Below are 22702 nucleotides of genomic sequence, written 5' to 3' on the forward strand. Positions count from 1 at the left end.
AACAAATTACCCAATATTTACTGGTTTTTGAAATTCATAAGGGCCCGATATAAATTCCTTTGTTAGCCCTATGGGGAAAATATGGTTCTCGATTTTCAAAAAAATAAGCCGACGAAAACTTTGTTTACTCAATAAGGTTCATTAAAAGTGGTATACCAAAAGAATATTTTAAAAGTTTAAAAGCCCAAATATCTGCCCTGTGGCGTATTCTACCTTTCCGGCAATGTATCATGAGCAGAAAACGTATTGAGATGAACAATGCTGTTTTGTGGTACAAAATGTGACGGAGAGCAGTCGGGTAAGCCCCCCCCCCCCCATTTCACCGTTTCAGGTCAGGTGAGAGATCATTTAAATTGACATATGGTTAGAAGTTTCGACTCTGCAATACGTATGATTGACCGCTTTTCTCACTCTCTCAGTTTGAGATTTTCGGGCCCGTGATTGGTCAGATAGAGACACCGAGGTAAAGAACTGATGATACGCCATCTGTGCTGCGGTGTCGTCAATGTCAATCTCACTTGCAACACTGGTTGTTTTCAGAGTTTTTTATGGCCATGCAGTTGGTTTGGGCTGGTGGGTTACGGGGTAAAGTTATCGTGTTTTTTTCGACAATTGTTGCAATGACATTTTTAAAATAGGGAAACAAGATAAGCAAGATGTTACAAATTACCGTCCGATCTCGCTACTCCCTACCCTGTCAAAAGTTCTTGAACGTTTAGTCTGCAACCAGCTCAACTTATTTTTAGAATCAAATAATATTCTCTTTCCAACATTTTCTGGTTTTCGTCCCAAACACTCTACAGCCACTTTACTACAGCGTTTAACCGATGACATCCTTGATAACATGTACAATAAAGGAATTTCCTCTCTTCTCATGTTAGACCTTTCCAAGGTATTTGATTCAGTTAACCATTATATTATGCTCAGCAAAATGCAACGTTACAATTTTCACCTATCTACAATTCAATTGTTATGTGGCTACCTAACAGGCCGTACTCAGTGTGTTAAAAATTGGTAACATTTCATCCACGTTTATTCAAGTCAAAACGGGTGTACCTCAAGGTAGTGTTTGTGGACCGACTTTATTCTCACTTTGCATTAACGATCTCCCCACATGGCTTCATTCCACAACATCAATTTATGCTTTTGCTGATGACATAAACATCCTAAAAGCGTCCACAATTTCTGATATTGACAACCTTCACGATGATCTGGAACATGAAATTCATCATCCAACTACTTGGTTCCATTCCAATTCTCTGAAACCCAACATTTCGAAATATCAATACATGCTCTTCGGTACTAGGCAACAACTCAAGAAAATACCAAATCACACAAAAGTTCTTTCCAATCAAAGTACTACAATCAAAGCATCTCCTTCTGCTACCTGTTTAGGTTAAACACTTGACCAAGAACTCAGCTGGTCCAACCATGTTGCCTACCTCCGTCGAGCATGTGGCTATCGTCTGACGAAATTGGCCCGTGTCAGACGATGTATTCCAGAAGGGTTCGCAAAAATGTTATCTCAGCTACAGTTTTCTCCCTTTTCGACTACTGTGACACTGTCTTTTCCAACTGTAATATTACTCTCAAAAGCAATCTACAACGCATAATTAATTTTGCAGTTCGCATTCAGTGTGGACTCAAAAAGTCAGACCATGTTACATCTTACAGAAATTCACTCAACTGGCCAACTATCCAGGAAAGGCACGACCAACACTTAAAAAATCTAGTTCACAAATGTATCAACAACAAAGTTCCTGTCTACTTGTCTGACCTTCTCACAAAAAAATTCAACAATTCACCAGTATAACACCAGAAGTAAATATCATGTTTCCAAAGCCCACAGTCGCTCATTCAAATATCGTTCATCCACCATTGCCAATACTATAATTTAAACTACTTTACTGTGCCTGTCTATTTTTTCTAAGCCATTTCTTGACCGATTTGCATGTCAACTTCCTGCTTGTTTTAATTGAATATACGGTGCTCACTAACTTTTTATGCTTATCTTTTGATGTGTAGTTTTATAACTTTTAACTACTGGTTTTTTATTGAGTTATTTATTTATTTTTATTCTGTATATGTCCATGTATTTTATTCAATGCATGAAAATCCATTTATGGATGTACTGACTTGAAGTAATAAAATTACAAAATTACAAAATATGGTGTCATGTGATAATGGAACACTGGACAGGAAGTTGTGATTGGATGCAGGCATTCATTGGAATCAAAATTCAGGTTGCATAAATCGTACAATGGCGTTGCTTTGATAGAATGCACAAACTTTCCGTGGCCTAAGATTCTTTCAACATCGGTTCGACTTCTTGTACACAAACATAATCTCTCTCTCTCTCTCTCTCTCTCTCTCTCTCTCTCTCTCTCTCTCTCTCTCTCTCTCTCTCTCTCTCTCTCTCTCTCTCTCTCATGCGCACACACAAAAACACCTTCAAGGATGAGATGTACATAGTATAATCGGTATCAGTAATATCATAAACATTAAATATCCATTGTTGCCCTGGATTCAACTTATCATTGTATCAAGATTAATCAAAGACTTTCATAATTTTTTTCTTTCTTTTCTAGTTCCTTCTAAATGTTTCATTACTGATTCTCTCTCGTCAAAGTTTGAACCAATCGCCAAATGGCAAACCGCGGCACAGTATTTTGAAGATAACTGACTATTAGTCATACCTCTTGCACTTTCGTTATTGTTTCAATTGTTTTCATCGAATTCGTCCTATTGGCAGCAGGGGTTTTCCAGTTACCAGAATGCGCATGTGTAAACGTCAGGCACTGCGCATGACTATATATATCTGGATGTACTTTGGTGAGAACACACACGACCGAGCCACCGTCTATTGTGTGGGTCAGCCTCGTATCGCAGACATTTTCCAGATACCGCCTCGTCAGCATGGCACCGAAATTTCACATCCTCTGGATAGGTCTGGTATTCGTCGGTGAGTATGTAAACCGCAATCGTGGTTATAAATGTGGATAGACGTTCTTCGGTCGCGGACAAAGTTCGCACTGTACATGCCGCAAATACATCATGCTTCTTAGGGCCTAGCCCTCTCCTGGGCAAATCCACTGTCTGCAAAGTCTGAAACTTTTAACATTTCAGGGTAGCTATGGATCGATTTTAAAGGCGCTCTAATTGAAATCATGCGACATTTGGCCACAGTATATTCTCAGTATTTAGTCAAGAAAAGTGTATAGACTTGAGGTTCCGACCGAGTCACATGACTGACAGACTATATTCTCCCGCCAAAATTACTCTCAGGAATTGATAAAATATTTAAATAGCGTAGCATAAATTTAGTCAAACTAAAATGGCCAATTAACATTAACGCTTACAAGTTAAAGTGATATAAAAATTATTGAAATTTTGACAATATTTTTTATTCAAAAACCTAGAAAATCCAGAACGCTCTTTCGTCTTCATGCACATTTTCTATATTAAGATAGATATGTCAAATCGTTTTACTTAAGAGAAGGTATCATTGAATATGAGTAATTGGTGTTCTTTCCGAATATGTAGAATATACACGTATTACAAAAAAACTATGTAACTTACCTTTGTAAGTTGATAAAGGTAAGTAAGTTGTTAACTTTGTAAGTTGGTAATACAAAGGTAAGTTCCGGTTGGAACTTACCTTTAAATAGGTAGTGGCGGAAAACGTATTACTAAAAATGTTGAAACAATTTAGATCAAATCTGACGATATCTGTTGAGGAACTGCGATTTTGTTTACTTTGTTTATATTTGGTACAAGGAGTATTGGTCTGATATGAAAATTTGAAATTCCTTGTTTAACAATACACGGAAGTATTGACTCGCTTTGCAAACAATGGGTTATAATGCGATATGGGGTTGTTGATTGTGAAAATCTGGCATACTAACATCATTGATTTCAGGGTTTAGTTTTCGTTTAAGCTATTCATTACCAAGTGTGCAATACGGGCATGCCTTGATAACCTGTGTATTTGAGGTCATCCAATCACCATTCAGTTCTCGTACACGTTTGTTGTTAAAAAAAAGCTGTTTAAAATTCCACTATGTAATGATAGAATTCATTAATTTGAGGCAACTTTTTTTGGAGAAAGTTCAATATATCAATATACTGGGAGTTTCGAATTCGCATTTCTTAACCTTCAATAAGTAAAATGGGTGTGGTAAAACGCGGAGACTTTCATTTGCCATGCTCGTGTTTCATTCTCCAAGGGTCTCTGGACAATCGCTTGAGGTTAACGGGATTACAGAAATTAAATTTTACCATTTCCTGCACCGGATTTCTTTCTATGCAGGGCCGAGAGTATTCATGTCAACAATTTTAATGTACATTTGGAGATTACGACAAGTACAAATGACCTACCGAATAATTCTAAACCAGACACGAAAACACACCAATTTTGTCGCCAGGCAGGATACTCTGAGTCAAAGGAACGGAGTCACACGTACTATCAGAGTACAAGTATTACATTCGTTATAAAATTGGAGTAAATATGCTGTCTGTGGGTTTGGTTAATCCAACACCAAATGTGAGATTTAAAAGGTCGGCCATGAAAGTTCGTTTCTTAGCTAGCTGTCCCTAGATTGCAGGAGATTGCCTTTTTTCACAATGAGGTGGAAGTTTGACATGCAAGGTTGCATACCCTGAGAGAAGTGAGTCGAACTTTGATAAATCGTGCAAAACAAACAGTTCTAAATCGAGCGTGTATATATTTGAGACACTTTCTTCCGTATATTTGAAATAAATGAATGCTTGCTATTGTCTGCGCACAGCTAAGAAAAATCCCCAATGTTCGCGCAATTTGGACAAACAGTGCAAACAATATCACATGGCGAAACGAGCATAGCGGTACCCAGGAGAGAACAATTAATCAGACCTTTATCGGACGTCGACATGCAGTTTTCGCCCATTAGACGTGATATACAGTACACAGAACGAACGAAGTTCAACCTACCTACCTGTCCTCAAGTTCCAGAGTTATTGAAATCGTGTTTCAGTCGTGTTATTACATTTTCATAAACCCATGTCTGAATTGTTTTGAACAATTGTCGCCCGGCAGCGAATCCTTCCTTTTCCAAACCACCCTGTCTGGTATAAACCACAGACAAGTCTGTGTATGAGCCATGGACAGTTTAGAATGCGCCTCGGGGACAGATATTTGGACTCTCAAACGATGCCAGTTCTTTTGTGATCTACCATTTGTTGGGCTCTTTTCGAGGCCCTACGAGAAAGAAAGACTTTCAACGTCTTGGTTTTTCAAAAATCGAAAAATTTTGATCTTCCCCATAGAGATAGCACAGGGATGGTGACCATTTTGAATTTCAAATATTGTTAATTCTTGGGTAATTTGTTACTCTAGTACAAAATTTTCACCCTGACGTCTGATTTTTATACTTGATTTTGAAACAGAATGGTCGAAAGATATTCTGAGCAAAAGTTTGTCTTTCGCTTTCGAGGCGCATACTACCTTAAAAATGCGCCCCGGAGACATACGTTCAGCATTTCCCATACTTTTGTTGTCTATTGCTTATTGAGAATCGTTTTAAAGCTTTTAAAAAGAGAAAATTGTCAATGTCCTAGTTTTTTGATAATTGAAAATTAAATCGCCTCCCGTAGAGTTAACAAAGTGATGGTCGGCATCTTGAATTTCAAATATCGGGAAATGTCAGGTAATTTCTTACACTTGTACCGTACAGTGCCCGGTGATCTCTTAGTTTCAATCTTGGATTGGCAAGGAAATTGTTGAAAGGTTTATTGAGGAAAGTTTAAACAAAAGTTTAAGTATTACCTTAATACAAGGGAGGACGAAAGGAGGCAGAAAAATGTCTATTGTTATAAGGAAATAAAAGTGGGTCAATCTAAATTGCACTCGCCACACCATGAAATAATCGTGTAACGAGTAATAATTTCATTTGCAAGAAAATGTTGAAGTGAATTTCCACACAACGAGCTGTCGAACTTTCAAAAAGAAAGAATATGTCGATTTTTGTAAGAGGTCTATTTGTTCAACCGAAAGCAAAAGTGGGGTAGAGCTTTTATGGCCAGCATGTCCTTGTTTGCCAATGGGACGATTCCATTTCCTGCATGTAAGTCATTTAACCTCCGGCCATAAAGGACTAGCGGAATTGTGGTGGCCTTAGATAACCCGTTGGAGGCAACCATATAAATTATCTTGTACAACCCTTGAATACTATTTACCACCCATTCTCTACCGTAAGAGCCTGACCGACAATGGGATCGACAATTATATCTTTGGAGGGCTTGGTTAGTCGGAAAACAATATATTTTGTGAAAGACATGTTTTTGCAGCCTTCCTGCCGTTGAAAAAACTTGACATGCTTGACTCAAACCAATAAGGGTGCACACTGACGTGGATTCGGGAAAAGCACGAAACCTTGTAATGCGTAAATGAATCGCATTTTCTCTGTACAATTCCCCCTCCACCGATCAAATGATTCATCCCTTGAATAAAGAACGCCAACCTCCATTATATTACCATGCCCTATCCGTCGCATTGTAATTGGTCGAGCTGAACTATGTGACCAACCACAAATACGCAATAATGGTTTGTTTATGTGCCCGTGAATATGAATAATATCTTAAATACCGTAACTTTTCAGCTAAAATGTAAATTGTAATTTGTACAAAGATCATAATCAATCACAAAAAAATGAAACACTTGTTGGCCAAGTTTAGACACTTTTTTAAATCTCCGGATATGCAAAATTTTCACAGCGCGCGCACTACTCGCTGACAAGTTCCTGGGCCCCGTTGTCGTTCGCGTAGGAAAATTTCATAAATTTTGACGGTTTTCTTTGGCTCGTTGATAATATAATGGCAATAACAGACTCCGCACCGACCATTAACATGTATTTATGGGCGCGGGCTCGAGGAAAGCCAAAATTAACGTGCTCGGCAAGCCTCGCCCGTTAATTTTTGGCTTTCCTCTCGCCCTCCCCCATAAATATAGAAATAACGGACGACGCGCTGACCATTAACGTTTATCTATGGGCAAGGCGAGAGGAAAACTAAAATTAATGGGCGAGGCTTGCCGAGCCCGTTAATTTGGCTTTCCTCTCGCCCGCGCCCATAAATAAACGTTAATGGTCAGCGCGGAGTCTGTTATTTCAATTATATTATCAACGAACCCCGAAAAACCGTCAAAATTTACGAAAATTCCCCGTGCGAACGACAACGGGGCCCCAGAACCTGTCAGTGAGTAGTGCGCGCGCTGCAAAAATTCTGCAAATCTGAAGATTTTTTTGAAAAAAAAGCGTCTAAACTTGGCCCACAAATGCTCCATTTTATTTTGTGGTTGATTATGATCTTTGTACAAAACACAATTTTCGTTTTAGCCGTAAAGTTACTATATTTACGATATTATTCATATTCACGGGCATGAAAACAAATCATTACTGTGTATTTGCGGGCAGTCACGTGGTTCAGCTCGACCAATTAAAACGCAATGGACAGGGCATGGTAATATAATAAACATTAATGGTCAGCGCGTCGCCCATTATTTCTATGTTGTGCACGTATACACAAACGGCAGATAAAAATAAAGGCGAGCGCCGATATACGTATTTTAGCTTTGATCACACCCCTTCCAATTGAGCAAATTATAATCCTATTGCTATTCAAACACAAACATTTGCAATTCTTCTTTCACTTTCAGCCCAGTACACCTATTCCTTCAAGGTCGTCGCTGAAAATGACCCGATACCAGTTGAAGTCGGCACAAGGTACGTCACCAGCGAGGTGCAGTTCCCCACACCGAATCAAGGGAGGACCTTCGTGGCGACCACTTGCAAACAGTTCGTCGGAGATTCGGTCAACGTGACGGTGCTACTTACAAGTAACCCTCGCTGGGCTCCGTTAATTGGTGTTGTTTACTTTTACGTCGTGGACGACCCAAAGACGGTGAGTCAAAGGAGAAAAAAATGGCGCACATAGTGAAATTCTTCAAATCAACTCTTGCAAAAGAAAATACTTGCATGGCTGAAACACAAAAATAAAACGCCCAGTCAAGTCTTCAAGGCCTAAATGACGGTATGAGATTTGTAAGAGCAATTGCAACATTAAAACTAGCTGTGTATGTAGTTAGGTAAGTATGTATGTATGTATGTATGTATGTATGTATGTATGTATGTATGTATGTATGTATGTATGTATGTATGTATGTAATCTAACAGATTTATCTACCTATCTAATAGATTTAGTCTCTATCTTATCTATCTATCTATATATCTATCTATCTACCTACCTTCCTACCTACCTACATTCCTTTCAATCTATATATCCATCTCTCAGGCGGCCATTGTTTGCTGGTCTTCAAATTCACTATTTCTTCGCCACCTTACTGGTGGCGATGATTGAAATATTCTGTCTAGATGCAGTTGTAGTTAAAATGACTTACATATAATGCTTGATTGTCTCGGCGTTAAACAGTCCCACTGACCATCTAAATCTTTCTCCTTGTTTTTTTAGCCTAAGACTGCGGCACTGTGTACAAATGATGTGGGAGGTAGGGCTGTCCCGAGCTGCATCGTCAACACTTGGAACACGACCAAAGATCTGTACGTGGTGACACAGGCTGGTGACGTAGCAGGCATATCCTTCAGCGTCAATGTACAATTCCTTGGCAATTTGAAGGTAATACTTCACAGCGTAATAACATATATGCTGGAGTTTTTCGAATAAAAAAACAGCGTAAAATTTGAAGACTACCTTTTCAACTGCATAATTCACAGAGAATATTCGTTTTCTTTTCGACCACTTTGGACAAGGAGGGGACCGATAAAACAAGCGAACGCACAAACCAGAAAATATTTACTTCGAATGGGGCACTATTTATCAAATCTTTTGACTCACATACAGTTTTCCCAGTTCATCGAACGCTAATGTTGGAGTTCGTGCTCATTTTCACTGTGAGTCACGCGAATAACAACATGCGTAGATCGTTCAGTCGCACAAAGCGCATTTTGCAAGGATGTGGCCCGCTGTCCACAGTCCGGTCCTTTCACTGTAAAATTTCACATTCCATCATGTTACCAAAACCCGGAAGTGCATTTAACGGTGACCTTAGGTCACAACATCACATGACACAAAGTGAACAGCCACTGCTTGCGCTAGTCCTGTCAGAAGTGTGATTTAAATAATACTAATTAAAGCTCCATTAGCTGTAATTCTTTTTTATTTTGACGATGAGATGGTTTGAAATCAAATGGAAACGCTTACCAAAATGTGGCGGTCACCAAAGAACGTTTTTATTGGCGACGAATGCACAACTTAAGATTTTAAGAAATACCGACAATTCTTGAGTTGCAAGGCTAAAATATGGTCGCGAAAATATGCCTGTAAGCGCCTGAATTTTATCGACAAAACCCATCGCAAAGAATTGAAAAAGTGACATTTTCAAAGACAATATTGGTATTTTTCGTGAAATGCAGAAAGATAAAATCAGCTCGCTTTGGTGCAACAAAAGTTCAGGCATTTTCCTTTGCCGACGGAGCATACGTATAACCCATGGATGAAATATTTAAATATTTACCTATCAGTCTTATCCTTCTAACTTTGTGGCTTTTATCTTAATCCAACCGTCATAATTTTGATCCCCATTTTTTATCTGAACGGTTGCAGTAAATATTTTCATGGGCTTTAATTTCATATCATTGTCCTGGATCTCTGCATAGGAATGAGAAACACAATTTCTATACTGCTATTCAATTAAGTGTGACCATATCAGAATAGATTGCGGCGGACATACTCTCTAGGAGTTGTTTTCCCTTGTTTACTATTGGACACGATTTCATCTATATTGGGATCGTAGAAACGGGTGAAAGGAGAATTTTTGACTATTCAAGACTGTTGCTGCATAGAGAAACATTTCTGATGAAACCCAATCAACATTGAAGCTTATTATCCAGATCAATGATACTTATAAAAACACGGATTTGCACGAGTTTGCTTCCTTTCACTTTCATTGTCATGCAACGAATCCAAAATATTCCTAACACCTGTAACACGTTGCTCTTCGGACGATACCGATACAAAACCGTTGGGATTTTAAAGGCTACCATTTAACAACTTTACATATTGATGTAACAAAAGAAGAAAAATGACTTAAACAAACACCAGTCGGGAAGCCTCTCAGTGTGTGTTACAGTTTCTGTACACACCCCTCGTTTTAACTACATCTATCTTTACAATTGTCTGTTTGTTTTTTCCCTCCTGCGTCCTCAGTCAAGAGATACGGTGAAAGAAATGAGGCCCATTCGCAACCCTGTCACCATGAAGGCAGTCTCTGGCAAGGCCGATGACCTCTTCTACCTGAGCGAAATCGTCCACGTGTCCACCGAGGCAGGACTGCGATACCAGCACGAGGCCATCCTGAACGTTTCGTTCTGCCCAAACGCGGAAACCACCGACCGCTACACCATCGAGTCGGTAGTGTTCGGGACCGACGGCATCAGCTCGTACACCCAGTACATCTGTGATAAGTTGCCGTGCGAGGTGGACAACCCGAACGTGGTCAAGAGCAACCCCAGCCAGCTGTTGATCAACACTGTCCTCTTGACAACCACCACCGCCGCCTACCAGCAAATCTACGTTCTCATCGTCGACTGGGGTGGCAATTACAACCCCATTGTTGAGGATTACGTGGGACAATACCAGTACGCTGCCACCATAACCCGCAACCCTTGAGAAACTCAACTTAATCCTAATCTTTATACCCTGACTACTCTGCGGGGCTCACTTCCGGTCGCCTGGAAAAGAGTCCCGTACAGCAGTCTGGGTAACTGAGGTAACTTCACCTTTAGTAGGTATCAGCTATTTGCTCTGCTTACTTGCCACATGGTGACACGGTAATCTGGGTATTTAATGTTGATATTTTTTGGTCGTTGCTTATATTGTTACTGGGTAATAAAGTGGAAGAATGCAAATGTTTTCTTTTTGTTGATTCATTTGTACGGTTTACTTGCTCGATAACTGTGAAAGAAAATAATTATTATGCTTCCAAATCTTTTTAGGTGCCAAGAAGATAGAGCAAAACTCCGGTGTTCATTCACCCACAGTGCCGGAGTACATACTTTTCCATCTGAGACGCCCGCTTTGTGTGTATTTGAACTGATCATAATCAACAAAAACAAAATACCCGTGTTCTTCATTTTTTACTAAAAAACGGCGTAAAAAAGAACACAAACATTAACATTAGACACCAGGTATACTCTGTTCCCTATACTAGCAAATCCAGCTCGGCGTTTAGTGACTTACAAACTCGTATAATTATCGGTATCGTCATATCCAGTCAAATCAAGTACGACTCCGAGACTAGGTCTTTGGAACATCGTCCTGTGAACATAGTGATAAGACTTGTCATTTATCCCCCGACCTCAGCGTTTGATATACAAGTACGTCACGAATAATCAGACGACTAATTTTTTTCAGAAGTCAAAATAGTTACGCTTTCCGTTCATGCGGTTTAATTATTTGTAGAAGTACAAGGTCTTACAATAGCACAACACTTTTTCAATCCGTATACTTTTATATAAGTTTGACTATACCTCCTACAGTAGATAAGTCAGCGTTTTTGACGCCTGAAGGACAAAGCCTCTTGGTATGTAGTATTCAAACTTCAGTGTTTTTGTTTCCAACAAGATTAAAACCTTTTCTTGAAAAGTGACCGCAGAGGCAACAATTACAGATTTTATCGCAATACACAGGAATGTTTACAGATTAACTCGACATTTTTGAAAGTTTCTTTGATAACACGATTGTAGCTAATTTGGGATAATCAGATGGTCAAGTGATGTCAATTTAATCTGCGAATGTAAGTTCACCTTTCCTTTAAGTTACACAGTCTTGTTTTTATGAGTAATTTGTAATATTGCAACATCCAGCTACAGGGCACCTGACCCTTTTGAGAAATTTGAGAAATATGAAGATCCAATTCTCCCAAATAAGTTCAACCATTTTTGATATTGAAAACAATTATTTGTGGGTTTCAGCTCGACCGAGACTGGCAGATGTGATGAAAACATCATCCACAGTGAATCAATTGTGGTTTTGAAGTATTGTGATGATACTTGATAAATAAGCGCTTGTTCTGATACCTTTAGTCTGACGTGTATGTACAATTTATATATCATGTATGTGAGGCCTCATTTGATGTTTTAGCTTTTCTCGGACAGGCCGGAAGTCGTAGATAATTCTTGCAATTTGAAGTATGCACTCTTGAGTAATTTTATAATGACTCTACCGTCTGAACGGCGAAATGCGATAATTTCTATAGTTGGTATGGAACTCGGCACATATGGTTTGTTTTGGAATTGTTCCGTCGATCGCACTGGCCGAGTCATACTATCGATAGCATCAGGATACACACGGTTGGTAAGAGTATCGTTTACTTAATATAGCAAATGAAATTGCCCTTTGACCTTGCTTAGTGTCACGCGGATATATATGCATCTTAACAAGGAAACTTGGTGTGTAGGTAGGACAACAAACACTGACGTTAAGTGTAGAATCTGCAACTTTGTACTTTACTTTAGACATGGTTCAAGTGGATGAATTTTGAACAATAAAGTCCCTTGAAACAGATTGTGTGCTAGTGTAAGGTTATATTCACATTCATTGTGTGTGTGAAATATAACGACATAACCAGTGAATGTACAGTAACTGATACTGTGTTGGATTAAAGGGATACAGTCGTCGGAACTGCCCTCAAAAGTCGTATGGGACCCATACAACCAATGTAAACACTGTATTCAAGGTACGATGGCGATTGATGAAAGGCAAAACATGTCTGTCATAATCTACATCGTATAATTTAAATGTTGCAGCTATGATGAGGTGCATCTAGATATCGTGCACGAAATACATTGTTTGTGAACAAGAAACTAGCACAGGCGCAGTTCCGACTATTTCCCTTTAAATCAAACAGCACAGTTGCAATTAAACGATGTAAAAAAACTTGGTTTCATAAACAGCTTAGATCATACACATTAACTACGTCTGATTCGAGTTGTTCAAAAGGCAAAATCAAATGAGATAAACGAATATGGGCTATTGTTGGTGTATGTAGACCCTTCCCCCTGGGGGGGGGGGTATCCACTCCCGAACTTGGTACAGGTGTACGCAGTACGATTCAAACTACAAAGCACAAACTCATTTTTCATTGGAATGGGACTGGGTGTCGAAATTCCACATTTTTTGGCCAGACACGTATATCAAACCTGTACGTTTTCTACAAAGTCATAGATCAAAAGTGCTGCTATTTGGAGTCAAAGTTTGTATCACCCCAATATGTAATAATTAACCCAATATGTAATACTAACCCAATATGTAATAACACCTAACCCAATATGTAATACTAACCCAATATGTAATAACACTAAACCCAATATGTACTACTAACCCAATATGTAATAACACTTAACCCAATATGTAATACTAACCCAATATGTAATAAAACTAAACTTGGGATATAATACTAAGCAAAATAATACAAAAAATGCCTAACAACCATCAACACGTCCCTGTGTAGCCAAAACACTTCAAAACTTTAGATGAAAGTGGAGACAATTATTGAGATCAGTAAACTTCAAAAAGCTAAGAACGCCCAGGTACCCTAATCAAGCCAACGTCGAGCATTTAAATTTTTATTTTAATTGTTCCTTAATTTTCATACAGCGGGAAATACCTGAAAACACACACATTTCGTATAATCATTTAGCAATACGGAAAGAAAAGTTTCACCAATATTGCTAGTTCCTGACCTTACAACAATCAGAAAGTGACAGCAATGGTTCAAATTTTTTACTTGTTTATTTACATGCAGAACGCTTATGGCAGTCAACATTCATAAAACCAAACACAATTTATGGTAAATATGAAAGCGACTACCGATATATTAATATGATGTGTAATATCACAACATTATGGGCAAATAAACGGGAATATTATCCAGACATAAATGTTTCAACAGATTAATAAAGAGAAGAAACTATACATGATAGCTCTGAAAGACTGAAGAGACCAACTTCGATTGAATTATAATACAGGCCTTTCGTTTATAAGGCTTACTTTATGGGATAGAAAAAAATATTCATTTATCTATTTTTGGTATTCTCTCAAAATATGTGCCCCCCCCCCCCCCCCCACACAATATTTTTTGGGTTAACTCAATATGTAATTAACGATCGATTTTGGGTTCACTAAATATGTAATAAACCTTCCATGTAATAAAGTCTCCCAAGGAGAATGCATGGAAGTTTTATTACATATTGGGTTAACCCAATATGTAATAAAGTCCACTAAGGAGAATGCATTGAAATTTTATTACATATTGGGTTAACCCAATATGTAATAGAGTCCCCATAGAGAATGCATGGAAGTTTTATTACATATTGGGTTAACCCAATATGTAATAAAGTCCCCATTGAGAATGCATGGAAGGTTTATTACATATTGGGTTAGCCCAATATGTAATAAAGTCCCCATAGAGAATGCATGGAAGTTTTATTACATATTGGGTTAACCCAATATGTAATAAAGTCCCCATTGAGAATGCATGGAAGGTTTATTACATATTGGGTTAACCCAATATGTAATAAAGTCCCCATTGAGAATGCATGGAAGTTTTATTACATATTGGGTTAACCCAATATGTAATAAAGTCCCCATAGAGAATGCATGGAAGTTTTATTACATATTGGGTTAACCCAATATGTAATAAAGTCCCCATAGAGAATGCATGGAAATTTAATTACATTACGATTTCCTAATTACATTTCATGAAGAAAAACTACATTGCATTAGACTTGAAGTGATCACCATGCATGATACAGATGACAAAGTGTTTACGTAAAACACCACAGACTCTGGCGGATGACTGGCCACTGGATTTTTTATCGATGGAATGAAACCGAGTTTACTTGGTTCACAATAAAGTTTTGAAGTTGAACTAACTGTTGAAAATGTTACAGCTTTTCAAATGTTATATAAAAATTGAACTCAACAAATAAAATGGAAATATAAAAGCTGGCATTTATATTATTGCCACTAGTACTCTATGTTCATTGGTTATTCTATGTTCTGCAGAACGTTTCATTTTGTCGTATTGTACTCATTGTTTGCAGACACATTTGTTGGCTTTCGCATGCCAAAATTATTGTAGTCGTCTCAGGCGCGAAACAGCCTGACTTAAGCTTAACACAGTGTATCTTCAGTACATCAACTTCACGGTCTCTATCGATTCCATAGTACCTCATTAATTAATGTTATGTACTTTGAAAACATAGTCCATTGCTATGTCACAAGCACTTGAAGGTTGAGAATTTAATTTGAAGATAATGAAGAAATGTCCTGAGGATTGGACGTTGAAGTGATTTTGTATGCGAATGTACGTATTGGGCTAAATGCTATTACGTATTGGGCTAGGATTATATATTGGTTAGAATTTTATTACCTAGATTCGTTTTGTAGTACAAATTGGATCGAATATTATTACTTATTGGGTGAATGTTCTTACATAATAGGTTAGTATTACATATTGGGTAAAGAAAAACTCAAAAAAACTTTGAAAAATTATCAAATTTTATAAATGCTTCAGGTTGTGAAGGGGCGTGATCATGGTTGCTATGCATATTTTAGTCTTATTTTGGTCAGTATTATATCCCAAATTCATTTTTATTACATATAGGGTTAAGTGTTATTACATATTGGGTTAGTATTACATATTGGGTTAAGTGTTATTACATATTGGGTTAGTATTACATATTGGGTTAAGTGTTATTACATATTGGGTTAGTATTACATATTGGGTTAAGTGTTATTACATATTGGGTTAGTATTACATATTGGGTTAATTATTACATATTGGGGTGATACAAAAGTTGAGCAAGCACCAAAAATTCTACATGAGTCGAAAAGGGGGTTTCAAAACTGCGGTACATTTGTGTACACCCTCCCTCTAACATGAAATCGACCGAGGCCATGGGTGGGTATGGGTAATCGTTTACTCGAGATAAACTTGTTTTCAGTAGTGGATGTGTAAACACGTGTTGTGCCCCAATGCAATGGGGTACACTCTGTAGCAGTTAACAGGTGTTTGTCAAAAGTTAGGTTGGGCACTGATGAAATATCCATGTGGGCAAGACCATTGAAATTTTGAGCTAGTGACAACGAGGGTGCCAACAGTAGTGATTTTGCTGAATTTATGCCCAATGTTATGATTTTCGTGGGCCTTTTTACTCCGCATATTATCACACAACAGCCATATTTCTTCGAGTCTGCTTTTACTTGGACGCAACCCGGCAATAAACTTTAAAACGTTTTAAATCCAAGCTCAAGACAAACATCCATCACTGCAGATATCAAACTCAAAGATCACCATTATTTCTCTTATGAACTAGCTTCATTGGGTAATGAACCTAGAAGTGAATGACTGGTCTTGCGGCAGAAAGTAAGTTGAAGCAAGTAAGAGGTCTAGATGTGATATAAATGAAGTATAGGATGATGTGTTCAATAACAAGTTGAAGCAAGTAAAAATAAGTCTTCATGGCTGAATGATGTACAGATTGAGGTGCTTAACAATTAAAGGGAAACAGTCGTTGGAACTGCGCCTGTGCAAGTTTCTTGTTCACAAACAATGTATTTCGTGCACGATATCTAGATGCATCTCGTCATCATAGCTGCAACATTTATTTTATACGATATAGATTATGACAGATATGTTTTAACTTTCATCAATCACCATCGTGCCTTGGATACAGTGTTTGCATTGGTCGTATGGGTCCCATACGACCTTTGAGTGCAGTTCTGACGACTGTATTCCTTTAAGTCCAAGTTCTGATAAGAAGACAAATATGACAAAAGGCCACGAATATGTATGAAAGTGCCTTCATTTTTACTTCATTAAATTAAAACTGCATACATGATGTATCTGCAAGTGTCTTTGAAAAACCCAGCTGGTGATGGTATTTGCATGAAATATTGCACTCTAATTAAGTCTATGCTGACAATCTCCAATCTACCTTCCATTGAACCCATACATTGCAAACATTAGGAATAGCTTCTGCTGCTTTCTGTGGTGGTTGGGGTTGAGGGGTGGGGTTTGGCACAAGGGGCAAGAAACAAATGTTGGATGATGGTGCATGTACCTACAACAACAGAAAGCGAAAAACTGTTATTCACTATTATAAGGTAGTTTGCACCTCGAAAATGAAAGATAAACACTTCTGATCAGACTTTCCTCAAGCGAACTTTCCAACATTCTCTTTCATGAATAGAAATCGGGGATCACAAGGCAAATTTTGCTACTAAAGAAACAAATTACCTACTATTTACTGATATTTGAAATTCAAAATGACCGCCATCCCTGTGTTATCACTATTGGGGAAATAAATTCCGGATTTTCGAAAAAAACTAAGCCGGTAAAAACTATTTACTCCATACACTGCAAAATGAACCCCGACATGTGTTAGGCCAAAAGAATATCTTAAAAGCCTGAGAGTCTATCTGTCCCCGAGGCACATTCTACCTTAAATCAAGACTTTCTTTGCCACCATAACTTTTAAATTTAATTACAAAAGTAAAATCCATACCTTCTCAGTGGCAAATTGGAGATTTTATTGAAAGTAGTACGCTGCATTACATCATATGTATAATTACATGTACCTTTACCTATGTGTGCTGAGTAACAAATAAGAAATACTTGGAACTGAACAGCTTATACTACACTATTATGGACAATACTTACACCTCAAAAATAACTTTACACGACAACCAAGACAGAAGTGATGTTGTAAAAAGACATTACTTTGCATCAAAAAATGCCTTGAAAAGAAATCAAAATAAAGAAAACACATATCAAATGGTACAAGTACATTGTATTGAGAAGAAACGTCACTCATCAAAACAAAGAAGCTGACAAGTAAGACAGTCTGTGATTGGCTGGTAGACATGAATTGTTACTCGCTGTCTGGTTATCGAAGAAATACAGCATTATATTAACGATGGCCAGGTTTGCTGAAATAGCAGATTAAACATGGCAAAATCAAAGATGCAAACAGGATGATAGTGTTGACTTTGGTAATATCTTTACCCATGTTACCTAAGAAGGCATTAGGAGCACTCAATTACATCGCAGCCCAAAGATTAGCTAATAATGATGTACGTTTTTTTCTCAGTCAACTATAAAGACACTACACTTGAAAAAATTTTATGATCAACTTTAGCATGATTTACCACTTTGAAATGATCTGTTTCTTTCTTTTCCTTCAAGCTGACATGTTACAACTTTCTTTGAATTGCACTTCCGGTGGCAGAATTGTATTTCTGTAAAGTGATATCAGGACAGTAATGTTACAGTACAAATACTGACCAAGGATTATTGACATATTCAGCATTATCGAGAATGCAAAATCAGGAATAAGAGTAAAAAGCAGATCAAAAATATTCATTTTCATGTCCTTTCCATCCTTCTTGCACAAGGTCATAATATTGGTATCACAATTTTGTGATGTTTTGTGTTATTCCAGATGAACTGTACACAATAAATGGTATCAAATTAGTGTGTGACATACATGTACTTGATTGATTGGCAGCGAGTGCAATGCTACAAGTCCCTGAAGAGGGATTGTTGCCAAGCCAATATTTGAGGGCTACAAAGTCAACAGTGACAAATACAATCTGTAATTGCACAATGGAGTATTTAAAAAGAAAATAATGAACATTTTTTTAAGTCAAAATTTTCATAAGACGGCAAATAATAGCAAATAATAGCAAATAAAAGACAAGTTTATTGAATGTATAGGATACAGATTTGGTGGCAGAGTGAGATCGATTGAACATGTCACAGACAATGGTTGTGACAAAACACATTGGCTGAAAGTGATTAAAGCCCATGTTTATAAGTTATATTAAAATCACCTGGACAACATTTACATGAAACCTTGACTTTTGCTTTTTTCGTTACAGTCAGAGTCATTATAATTTCCATTTGTTGTAAATTTGTGACATGTTGCAAAAGCTGCATGCAGGTCTTGTTTCAGGGTAGGAAAGTACAAGATTTCATGAAGTATTGGCAATTTTCACTGTAATTTGACAAGGATAAACCGAATATTATTTCACATGATTTAGAAAGACACTTTGTCAAACACTACTGGTAGTACTGCACAAAATTACAAGGACGAAATCATACATCATGTAGTAGTCCCTCTCTACAGCACACATACACAATAAATATAAATAAAGCACTGGTGTCCTTCCTAAATAAAGCTAATTCTCCATCACGTTTTCTCAGGTTAGGAAATAATATGACAGTATCATTAACCCATTTTACAGAGGTTTCTGGTATGCAATGATGAAATGGGAAATGACAAAAAGCATGTGTGATTGTTCCCCAAAACACACAACCTGCACACCATGGCATTAGCAAATAAGTCAACCCTTTGCCATTGACTGCAATCTACCATGCCTAACCAAGGAAGCTGGCCTAACCCAATAACTCCACCCCACTGTGCTTTTGCAAAGGGGACCTTGCCCAATGACTCCAACCCACTTGTCCCCGGCAAAGGCGACATTGCTAAATGACTCTAACCCACTGATACTAGGACAGCTCTTCACTTTGAAGAAGCACAATTTCGCAATTCTTTTGCAGAACTAGGATACACACCTATTTCCTTCACACAGGCACCATAGGTGAAATGACATACCCCGGTACCTATGCTCGCACAAGAAGAGAATTACCTACAAACTCTGGAATGTAGGACCGTTCTGATGAAAGATCTCATCTTCCATGTTGTTTACCAGCACATACCACAATCATTTTTTTCTGTGAAAGTTGAAATAAAAATGCTTGCATGCTGTTCAGCGAGTTTCATTTGTGCCTGCAACAAGGTGAACTAAACGTCAAATGCCCGCAAGCACATGCATGCTCTGCAGATGGGTTAAAAACTACTCATGACGAGCTACTCAACCAAAAATACAAAGAGGAAGTGCAGCAAACACAAATCAAAGATGATGTTGAGAAAATACATGCAAGATGATGTCCACCCATGGAACAGCTTGTACTATTACATGATTTGACTAACATCACGATTAAAACATGCACAAACAGCATACTTGACAGTCTTTCCATGACAACTACAACTGATTGGAACCCATTTAAAAATTTAAATGTTTGACACAAGTCTGATATAAAAATACAAAGGACAAGGAAATATTGTGAATTGCCCACAATTTACCCAGGATAATATAAAATTCAAAGTTATTTCTTCAAGAAATGATAGAATTTCTCTTTTTTTGTCATTGACGGTGTTCGTGTTGTTCTTTGTAAAATTTATTGCAAATTGCATTCTTTTGACTGAGCTTGCACGTCCTCTTAATGAATCACAGATAAATGCACTGACAATCTGTCGTGCATGACCAAGAACGTTTAGTTACCCATCATTCTTTGGTGCATGTGATTTGCATAATATATGCAGGTTTTCAACTGTTAATGGTTAGAGCATGATCGTCATCAGCTAAAAAATATGAGCGTTACAGGATGCCTTTATTGTCTTCACAACAACTTGCAATCTTGATCAGTTGACAGTGACGGCCAGCGTTATGTCTAGGCTGGTGAAATGCATGATGGGGAGACAGGTGAGGCAGTTCCCTGTGTTTTAGGCATTTTAGTGTGACTAACAGGCTGATATCTACACAGCAGTGTCGCCGACATACTCCCTGGGAATGAAATGAGAATGACAGCATGGTTGTTAGTATTGCATGATCTGAAAAACATCATCGTTTGCCAACTGACTTTGGAAACAGAAAACAACGATGGAAGTGAGCTGCCCAACCAAACGTGCCCTCACTTAATCATTTGTGGAAGCTGTTACTTTCTACTCACACAATAGTTGCTACCTAAATAATTGAGTGAAACACACACATAAACATTTTATTCTTCATGCTTGGTACACGATATGTGTAAACACACACACAGGCTTCATGTACTTACAATCCACTTGAGCATAGAAATGCAACTGCTTTGATTGTTAATCTATTTCAAACACTGTGCATACGTTTTTTGCATATGTTTAACTTACAAAACTATTCTAAGACCAGGTAGACAGGCTTTTTAATCTGAAATTTTTTTGAAATCCATTAATTTAGGAGCTGAAATAAAAGTGCGCTTTACAGTGATTTCCCTTTCAAAAAAACTAAATTTTGTTCTTTCAAAATAAATTATTAAAACTCTACTGAAATAACATATTTTAACATCACATAAATCTTCACATTTTAAAGAGAGTTTACTGAGAGGATATTCAAGATTGGTTGTTATAAAACAAATGAAAAACATCTACAAAAGAATGCATGCCCTAGAATTGCTTGGCAAGTACCTATACTATACATATTCACAGAAGAGTTAAATTGGATCATCTACTCAGAAAGAGGAAAACTACCACTGATATCTGACAGTAATTTTCTCATCAAACTGGAACCCTAAGTAGGGTTCACAAGGACCTCTTTCACACTTCTCTAAATTCTTGAACATAACATCACACTGTTGCTAAAACCGCCACCTCAAAAAGTTGAGGGCACAATGTCGCTGTTTGTCTTTCAGTTTTCTATGATACGACGTACCTTCTGAAAGTCAAACATGAGCTTTGTAAATCGTTAGATATGTCAATGGTTAGCAGTAAATTTTTCTGGTTCATATCACAAAGTATATCCGTGATTTCCTTTTCTCTGGTACGACTGCTTGCAACCTCAAAGATCCATTTTGTCAACCATTCATTCAGCAAGTACAAACATTCCTATGACTGAATGAACTGCTCCAATAATATTAAAACTTGATTGGCATGACGCGTAAGGACAGCGACATTGTCCCTTGCACGTAATTCCTACAAATCAGGCAATATTTATTGAGATGTAGTGTGAGGTTTGTTTTCATAGGTTTGTTGCTCTATGTCACAATATCTAACAAAACCACACACCACATAACCACATCAGTCTTATTGAGTTTAATGTTTTGCCAGCTGAAAAGATTATCAGCTTGATCTCCAACAAAGAATCAATCGACATCACAATTTTTGCTCTTTTTTTCACTTTGAATATTCAGATTGTCAAGTCGTGGTCATTCCAACATATGTCACCATGTGACTTGGACATTTTCATCATCGACCAAGAGACAAGATTTGTTCTTATTCCGTCATACTTAACATTCCGGTTAAACTTCTTGCAGTTTCTGTTTTCAATCACAAATATTGCATTTTCTGTTTTACTTCATTTTTTCAATGATAATTATTCATTTATTTTTGGTCATTTTTTAAAATTTGTTGTCTTTGAATTTTAAATACACTAATTCTACCATGCCAGATACGTTTACTTACTAGGAAAGACACACATTAAACTGGAGTCCTTTGCTCAAAAATTAGTGAAGAAAAAACATAACATTATCAAAAGCAGTCTTTGTAAGTAGACTATTGCAGTTGTACATTAGTCCTAAGATCTTTAGAAGATATTACTGTGACAAAGCCTGATGTGATTTCCAAGAGAAAATAGCAAGACTCATTATGATTTAGAAACGTGAAGTCCTCTTCCCTGGACTGTGTTTAGTTGTTGGCTGGCGACTCAGTGATGCTTCTAGGAAAACAGAAAAATAGTATGTTTGAAAGGAGGAAGGGCAGAGCAAGAAAGA

General features: G+C 37.6%; 2 protein-coding genes across 12 annotated transcripts in view; one reads left to right on the plus strand and one right to left on the minus strand.

Moving 5' to 3' along the window:
* Positions 1-12615, plus strand: part of LOC139129530 (uncharacterized) — a 263263-nt gene extending 250648 nt beyond the window's left edge. Inside the window, exons 2-5 of the mRNA XM_070695165.1 lie at positions 2859-2962; positions 7691-7935; positions 8503-8667; positions 10258-12615. Coding sequence (XP_070551266.1) covers positions 2917-2962; positions 7691-7935; positions 8503-8667; positions 10258-10719 — 918 coding nt within the window. The 5' untranslated portion in view covers positions 2859-2916 and the 3' untranslated portion in view covers positions 10720-12615. The remainder of the gene's footprint in view (positions 1-2858; positions 2963-7690; positions 7936-8502; positions 8668-10257) is intronic.
* Positions 12616-16901: 4286 nt separating this feature from the next.
* LOC139129534 (phospholipid transfer protein C2CD2L-like) overlaps positions 16902-22702 on the minus strand; it is a 78358-nt gene continuing 72557 nt past the window's right edge. For 8 of the 11 annotated variants that reach the window (XM_070695184.1, XM_070695185.1, XM_070695183.1 and 5 more), the window contains one exon: positions 16902-20745. The gene's annotated coding sequence lies outside the window, so the exon portion shown is untranslated. Of the gene's footprint in view, positions 22648-22702 lie in introns of all 11 variants that reach the window. The other 3 variants (XM_070695181.1, XM_070695175.1, XM_070695182.1) reach the window with 2 other exon arrangements.

The sequence above is a fragment of the Ptychodera flava genome, chromosome 3, assembly GCF_041260155.1.
Source record: "Ptychodera flava strain L36383 chromosome 3, AS_Pfla_20210202, whole genome shotgun sequence".
NCBI classification, from domain to species: domain Eukaryota; kingdom Metazoa; phylum Hemichordata; class Enteropneusta; family Ptychoderidae; genus Ptychodera; species Ptychodera flava.